Genomic DNA, 8,834 nt, shown 5'->3' with positions numbered 1-8,834 from the left:
TACATATACTTTCCTACAACTGGTTTCTTGGGGGTTTTGTTGTGGGTTTATTATTTGCTTAATTTACAGCAAATTCCACCTCACTGTTTAGGCTACTAAGGCTTTAGGTCTGTCACTGCATAATGGGCAAGTACAAATGGGCCCTATTTTGTTTGCCATAACCAGGTAAGAACACAACAGTGTAAATGGCAATAACTATTCCCCGTGGAATCTGTAACTAGATGTTTCACACAAAACCAAATGAAAAATAAGCAGGATACTGCCCAAATGTATATACAAAAAATAAAAAAGGAGCAAGGAGGGAGACAATATCTCCTCTTCACAGTGCCTTTCATGAATATAACCACCTCAGATGGAGCATGTGCTGGTAACCCTGCTTCCATCCAGTTGATACTGAAATCCCCAGCACAGTCACAGCTAGTTCTTTGGCCAAGGTTTTCAAGTTACATATGCAGGCAAATTAAGATTTGTGCCATATTAACAGGAAACACAGGCATAAACAAAATAATCAGGCATTTATCAAAAGACACACTGACACTCCCAGGGGCATAGACTTTCCAAGAAAACCTTCAACGTTTTAATACGTGCTCCTAAAAGAAACACGGAAACTTGACTCCCACAAGTTAGTCATTTCATAATAGCAACAGCAACTCCTTGACAAAAGCTTTTCTAGACATTTAACAAAATCTTGGATACATCTAATTGTTTAATCCCTGCAGATAGAAATTAATCTAAAAACAAACCAAACAGAGGATGGAGGATGGAGGAAACGGAGGATGGAGGACGGAGGAGATGGAGGATGGAGGAGACTGAGGAGATGGAGGACGGAGGAGATGGAGGATGGAGGAGACGGAGGAGAAGGAGGATGGAGGGCATGGAGGATGAAGGACGGAGGAAACGGAGGATGGAGGACGGAGGAAACGGAGGATGGAGGACAGAGGAGACGGAGGATGGAGAATGGAGGAGATGGAGGACGGAGGAGATGGAGGATGGAGGAGATGGAGGATGGAGGAGATGGAGGATGGAGGACATGGAGGATGGAGGATGGAGGACGGAGGAGACGGAGGATGGAGGACAGAGGAGATGGAGGATGGAGGACATGGAGGATGGAGGACGGAGGAAACGGAGGATGGAGGACGGAGGAAACGGAGGATGGAGGACGGAGGAGACGGAGGATGGAGAATGGAGGAGATGGAGGACGGAGGAGATGGAGGATGGAGGAGATGGAGGACAGAGAACGGAGGAGATGGAGCATGGAGGACGGAGGAGACGGAGGATGGAAGATGGAGGAGATGGAGGATGGAGGAGATGGAGGATGGAGGATGGAGGAAACGGAGGATGGAGGACGGAGGAGATGGAGGATGGAGGAGACTGAGGAGATGGAGGACGGAGGAGATGGAGGTTGGAGGACGGAGGAGAAGGAGGATGGAGGATGGAGGAGATGGAGGATGGAGGATGGAGGAGATGGAGGATGGAGGACGGAGGAGATGGAGGATGGAGGACGGAGGAGACGGAGGATGGAGGACGGAGGAGATGGAGGATGGAGGACATGGAGGATGGAGGATGGAGGACGGAGGAGACGGAGGATGGAGGACAGAGGAGATGGAGGATGGAGGACATGGAGGATGGAGGACGGAGGAAACGGAGGATGGAGGACGGAGGAAATGGAGGATGGAGGACGGAGGAGATGGAGGATGGAGGAGATGGAGGACGGAGAACGGAGGAGACGGAGGATGGAGGACGGAGGACGGAGGAGACGGAGGAGATGGAGGATGGAGGACATATAGGATGGAGGATGGAGGAGATGGAGGTTGGAGAACGGAGGAGATGGAGGATGGAGGACGGAGGAGATGGAGGATGGAGGAGACTGAGGAGATGGAGGATGGAGGAGACGGAGGAGATGGAGGATGGAGGACGGAGGAGATGGAGAATGGAGGATGGAGGACATGGAGGATGGAGGACGGAGGAGATGGAGGATGGAGGACGGAGGAGATGGAGGATGGAGGAGACTGAGGAGATGGAGGATGGAGGAGACGGAGGAGATGGAGAATGGAGGACGGAGGAGATGGAGGATGGAGGACGGAGGAGATGGAGTACAGAGGACGGAGGAGATGGTGGATGGAGGAGATGGAGGATGGAGGAGATGGAGGATGGAGGAGATGGAGGATGGAGGACATGGAGGACGGAGAACAGAGGAGACGGAGGATGGAGGACATGGAGGACGGAGGAGATGGAGGATGGAGGAGATGGAGGATGGAGGACATGGAGGATGGAGGATGGAGGAGATGGAGGATGGAGGAGATGGTGGATGAAGGAGATGGAGGATGGAGAACAGAGGAGATGGAGGATGGAGGACATGGAGGATGGAGGATGGAGGAGATGGAGGATGGAGGACGGAGGAGATTGAGGATGGAGGAGACTGAGGAGATGGAGGATGGAGGATACGGACGAGATGGAGGACGGAGAGCGGAGGAGACGGAGGATGGAGGACGGAGGAGATGGAGGATGGAGGACATGGAGGATGGAGGATGGAGGACGGAGGAGATGGAGTACAGAGGACGGAGGAGACGGTGGATGGAGGAGATGGTGGATGGAGGAGATAGAGGATGGAGGAGATGGAGGATGGAGGAGATGGAGGAGATGGAGGATGGAGGAGATGGAGGAGATGGAGGATGGAGGAGACGGAGGAGATGGACGATGGAGGACGGAGGAGATGGAGGATGGAGGACGGAGAAGATGGAAGATGGAGGACGGAGGAAACGGAGGATGAAGGAGACTGAGGAGATGGAGGCTGAAGGAGACGGAGGAGATGGAGAATGGAGGACGGAGGAGATGGAGGATGGAGGATGGAGGAGATGGAGGATGGAGGAGATGGAGGATGGAGGACAGAGGAGATGGAGTACAGAGGACGGAGGAGATGGTGGATGGAGGAGATGGTGGATGGAGGAGATGGAGGATGGAGGAGATGGAGGAGATGGAGGATGGAGGAGATGGAGGAGATGGAGGATGGAGGAGATGGAGGAGATGGACGATGGAGGACGGAGGAGATGGAGGATGGAGGACGGAGGAGATGGAGGATGGAGGACGGAGGAGACGGAGGATGGAGGACGGAGGAGATGGAGGATGGAGGACGGAGGAGATGGAGAATGGAGGACGGAGGAGATGGAGAATGGAGGTGACGGAGGAGATGGAGGATGGGGGACGGAGGAGATGTAGGATGGAGGACAAGGAGATGGAGGATGCAGGAGATGGAGGATGGAGGAGATGGAGGATGGAGGAGATGGTGGATGAAGGAGATGGAGGACGGAGAACAGAGGAGACGGAGGATGGAGGACATGGAGGACGGAGGAGATAGAGGATGGAGGAGATGGAGGATATAGGACATGGAGGATGGAGGAGATGGAGGATGGAGGACGGAGGAGATGGAGGATGGAGGAGATGGAGGACGGAGAATGGAGGAGATGGAGGATGGAGGACGGAGGAGACGGAGGATGGAGGACATGGAGGATGGAGGATGGAGGATGGAGGAGACGGAGAATGGAGGACAGAGGAGATGGAGGATGGAGGACATGGAGGTTGGAGCACGGAGGAAACAGAGGATGGAGGACGGAGGAGATGGAGGATGGAGGACGGAGGAGATGGAGGATGGAGGAGTGGAGGACGGAGGAGAGGAGGAGGAGGAAGGGGTTAAAGAGCCAAAAATGGGTTAAACCAAGTTAGGAAAAGGCAAAAAATGGGTAGGAATGGCAGGAAATCACTAAGAACTGGACAAAAATGGTTTGGAAATGGGCAGAATAGCTAAAAAGCATAAGAATTGGCCAGATAAGTGTTAGAAAGAGCCCAAAGCAGTTTAGAAATAGCTGAGACAAGCTTATAACAGGCTAGAAATGGCCATGAAGAGTGCAGAAATAGCCATCAATGGCTTAAAACTGGTAAGAAATGGGCAAAACTAAGACAGAAATGACTGTAAATTGTAGAGAAATAGCACAAAGAAGACTTAAAATGGATTAGAAAGGGCCAGAAAAGGTTCAAATCAAGTTAGGAAAAGACAAATCAGGTTAGAAATAGAAATAAATTGGTAAGAACTGGACAAAAAGGGTTTAGGGAATGGCCAAAATGGCTGAAAAAGACTTTGGGCAAAAAAGGGTTAGAAATAGCCCAAGCCAGTTTAGAAATAGCTAAGAAAAGCTTAAAACAGGCTAGAAATGGCCATAAATTGAGCCAAAAAAGACTTCAAAAGGGTAAGAAATGGGCAAAAGTAAGATAGAAGTGGCATTCAATTGTTTAGAAATGGCAATAAAAAAGACAAAGTAGGCTTGAAATTGCCAATTGTTTACGAGATCACAGAAGGGGACTTTACATCTAGTTGGTGGGCTATAGAAGTATTACATAGCAGGCAACAGCGTACCCTTGAGTTCATTGGCTGTTTTCCCCTAAAATCAGATCCCCTTGAGGTATACATCAGACTTCCCATCTCCCGCATTACCCACCAAGTATATCCCGCTCCCGGAGCAAAAGCAGTCCCACGAGTGGGTTTGCCTTTACCTGAAGCAGGAATAACCCAGACTGTCTTCCCCAGCAAACTCTTTACGTGCACCACAGGAACTGTGTCCCCCTCTACAGTATGTAAAAGTTCTGACTGGGCTGCGCCAGCCCTGGTGGCAGATCCTGTGGTGTTGAGCAACCAGGTGGCCTGTGGTAAGTGAGTATCGCAATGCTTGAAGGTTACCCCACCCATTGCTCTCAGTGTAGTTTCTAACAGCCCCTTGTACCTTTCGATTTTCCCAGAGGCTGGTGCATGGCAGGGGATGTGATATACCCACTCAATGCCATGCTCTTTGGCCCAAGTGTCTGTAAGGTTATTCAGAAACGAGTCCCATTGTCTGACTCAGCTCTCCCTGGGGTGCCGTGTCCCCACAGGATCTGTATCTCAAGGCCCAGGACAGTGTTCCAGGCAGTGGCGTGGGGCACAGCGTACGTTTCCAGCCATGGGGTGGTTGCTCCCACCATGGTAAGCTCATGGCTCTTGCCTCGGCGGGTTGGTGGCAGTGTGATATAGTCAATCTGCCAGGCCTCCCCATATTTATCCTTCAGCCATCGTCCTCCATACCAAAGAGGCTTTAACCGTTTGGCTTGTTTAATTGCAGCACATGTTTCACACCCATGAATAACCTGGGCAATAGTGTCCATTGTTAAGTCCACCCCTCAGTCACGAGCCCATCTCTTTGTTGCATCTCTGCCCTGATGGCCTGAAGTGTCGTGGGCCCACCGGGCCAAAAATAATTCCCCTTTATGTTGCCAATCTAAGTCCATCTGAGCCACTTCAATTTCAGCAGCTTTATGCACTTGTTGGTAGTTCTGGTGTTCCTCAGTGGCCCAACTCTTGGGTGCATGGGCAACTACATTGTATACCTTCACCACCAGGCTCTGCATCGGGGCAGTGATATCTTGCCACAGTGCAGCAGCCCAGGTGGGTTTGCCTCTGCGTTGCCAGTTGCTCTGCTTCCATTGCTGCAACCACCACAATAGGGCATTTGCCACCCTCCATGAGTCACTATAAAGTACTAGCCGCTTCTTTCCAACCTGAGCATCCCTGGTTCAGTTGGAACCCCTCACCCCTTGTCCCATCGCTGAAGGTCCCTCCATGTCCTCCTTATGTTGAGGATGCAGCATGAGCAAAGGGGATGCAGCGCAGGCCACGGGGGTGTTTATGGCTCCCATTGAGCTTCTCAGCCCCAAATCCATCCCATCTCCCCCCATTCCTGACCCCCTTTGTGTCCCCATAGCGGGGGCATCCTTCCCATCTGCCCTGCTTGTGAGATGCTCTGAATCCCTATGGAATGCTGTGAATCCCTATGGGGTGCTCTGCTTGCAGGATGCTCTGGAGCTCCCTTGTGCTGACATCAGCCCCAGCACCAAGGGGCCTGCATCCAGCACCCATAACCCTAGGGCAGTTGCGCTTTGGGCACAGTGGTGGCAGCAGCTCCTTGGTGGCAGCAGCTCCTTGGTGGCAGCATCTTGGTGTCACCCTCAGTGGTGGTGGCAGCTCCTGTGTGTCACCTCCTTGGTGTCACCCTCAGTGGTGGTGGCAGCTCCTGTGTGTCACCCTCAGCGATGTTGGCAGCAATGGCTTTGCTCCATGTCCTCATCGTGCTGTCATTGCCCTGGCTCGTGCACGGCTCCTGGCACAGCTGTGGGTGAGTGGCACCAGGCTCCGGGTATTCCATAGAGAGGTGCTGCTGCTTGCTCCCAACCATGGTCACACCAGTGGGGTGGTGGGACTGGGAGAACCCCGCTTTGCCATCACCCCATGCGGTGGCACAGCCTAGCTATGGGGCACCCCATAGGGTCCCTTGTCCCTGCAGCACCCTAGGGGGTGGGATGATGCTCATCTTTGGGACACCCCATAGGGTCCCTTCTCCCTGCATCATCCAATGGGGTGGGACGATGCTCACTCTTCATTCCTAACCATCAAGTGTTGGGCTTCTGCTTCCAGAGGGACCTGCGGTACCCGATTCCATAGAGAGGTGCTGCTGCTTGCTTCCAACCATGGTCACACCAGTGGGGTGGTGGGACTGGGAGAACCCCGCTTCTTCGCCATCACCTCATGCGGTGGCACAGCCTAGCTATGGGGCACCCCATAGGGTCCCTTGTCCCTCAGCACCCTAGGGGGTTGGATGATGCTCATCTTTGGGACACCCCATAGGGTCCCTTGTCCCTGCATCGCCCAATGGGGTGGGACGATGCTCGCTCTTCATTCCTAACCATCAGGTGTTGGGCTTCTGCTTCCAGAGGGACCTGCGGTACCCGTCCCATGGCTGATTACTATGGGATGTCACGCATTGTCGGAGGCATGGATGCGCACCAGGGCGCCTGGCCATGGATGGTCAGCATCCAGTTCCCCACGGCCACCGGCTTCTCGCACATCTGCGGGGGCTCCCTCATCACCCCCCAATGGGTCCTCACGGCCGCTCACTGCTTCATCGGGCAAAAGTAAGGGGGAGAAGGGATTCCAGCCATAGGGAATAGGCAAGGAGCAGCTCCCATCCCGTCTCCTTCCCCATCCTGGATGCTCTGGGAAGAGCGCTCAGGAGAAGGCTGCTTCCAGCTTGACATCCCTTGAGCCTAAGGCTTGCTGGGGCAGTGCTTTCCTTTGGGAAGCAGAAGCAATGTGGCTCCTTCCAAACCCTCTTCTCCATAGAATAGATTAGAATGGAATAGGATGGGATGGAATGGAACGGGATGGAATGGGATGGATCATGGAATGGGTTGGGTGGCAAAGGAGCTTGGGATCATCCAGTTCCAAGCACTTGCCATGGGCAGAGATGCCTTCCATAGAGCAGCTTGCTCCAAGCTGGCCTTGAGCGCTCTCAGGGATGGAGCATCCAAACCTTCTCCATCCATCCCATCTCAGTGACCCAGCACCCTCATAGGGAATCCCTTCCTTATCTCCAACCTGCAATTCCGTCGGATCTCATCACCCCTTGTCCTATGGCTCCAATCCCTGCTCTTCCACTCCCTCCCAGCTTCACCACGGATTGGTACGTGATGGTCGGAATCACGGACCTGGCTTGGGCCAATTCAGAGACCCAGAAACGTTGGATGCGGAAGGTCGTGGTCCATGAGTATTACAACAAGGCCTCCGACGGCTTCGACATCGCCTTGGTGGAGCTGGACCAGCCGGTGCAGTGCGGGTACCACGTGCAGCTCGCCTGCCTGCCCGATGCGACACTCAGGGTATCCCAGCTCTCTGAGTGCTTCATCAGCGGATGGGGCGCGAGGGAAGCCAGAAGTGAGTGCCCGACGGCCCCGTTGGCCTTGGATTGCTGGGTCACGGATTCATGGAATGGGATGAAAGGGAGGGTAAAGCTCATGCGGGTCTATTGGAGGTTGCTCTGACTGGGGTGGAGCATCCCAACCTTCTCCATCCAACCCATCCCAGTCTCCCACCACTTCCTTCAACCTGAGCATCCCTGGTTCAGTTGGAACCCCTCACCCCTTGCCCTATCGCTGAAGGTCCCTCCATGTCCTCCTTATGTTGAGGATGCAGCATCAGCAAAGGGGATGCAGCCCAGGCCATGGAGGAGGTGTTTATGGCTCCCATGGAGCTTCTCAGCCCCAAATACCCCCAAATCCATCCCTTCTACCCCCAGTCCTGACCCCCTTTGTGTCCCCACAGCGGGGGCATCGTCCCCATCTGCCCTGCAGGAGGCCAAGGTCCGCCTCATCGACGTCCAGCTCTGCAACAGCAGCCTGTGGTACCGAGGGGCCATCAAGAGCCACAACCTCTGTGCTGGGTACCCCCAGGGGGGCATCGACACCTGCCAGGTAGGGATGTGCCACTGGGTCCTTCTTCTCCGCCCCCATCTGCAGGGCCTTGCTCTGCATCCCCCTTTATCCCAGCTTCGGAAGCGCATCCAGCTCCTGGTCCATCATCCCTGCACAGGAACCATAGAGGTTGGAGCTTTAAGAGCACTGAGATTCCACCACTAAACCATGTCGTGAGCATGAATTCATGGAATGGGTTAGCTTGTGAAGGAGCTTAAAGCATCCAGTTCTAAGCAAGGGTCACAGATGCCTTCCATTAGACCAGGTTGCTCCAAGCTCCATCCATCCTTCTCCACCCAACCCATCCCAGTGTCCCACCACCCTCATAGTGAACAACTTCCCCTTACCTCCAACTCAAACTCCCCTGTTGTATTTGGAACCCATCACTCCTAGTCTTACGGCTCCAATCCATGCTGAAGGTCACTCTCCACACGCAAATGATGAAGGAGAACCCTTCCATCCCCATGGGGTGACAGCGGTGGTCCCCTCTGGCGTTGCCATGGCGA

General features: G+C 53.8%; 1 protein-coding gene across 1 annotated transcript; it reads left to right on the top strand.

The window, feature by feature from the left end:
* Positions 1 to 6,730: 6,730 nt before the first annotated feature.
* Positions 6,731 to 8,328, top strand: LOC133208698 (acrosin-like; the record flags this gene model as incomplete). The annotated part of the gene is made up of 3 exons (XM_061346768.1): positions 6,731 to 6,993; positions 7,527 to 7,792; positions 8,180 to 8,328. Coding segments are annotated over exons 1-3 (678 nt in total), but the record flags the coding sequence as incomplete, so codon positions are not given.
* Between the last annotated feature and the right edge of the window lie 506 nt (positions 8,329 to 8,834).

This window comes from Neopsephotus bourkii, unplaced genomic scaffold (assembly GCF_033783945.1).
Source record: "Neopsephotus bourkii isolate Nb327-2 ecotype Australia unplaced genomic scaffold, CSIRO-AGI_Nbou_v1 NB_274, whole genome shotgun sequence".
NCBI lineage: Eukaryota > Metazoa > Chordata > Aves > Psittaciformes > Psittacidae > Neopsephotus > Neopsephotus bourkii.
This window is presented reverse-complemented; position numbering and strand designations above follow the sequence as displayed.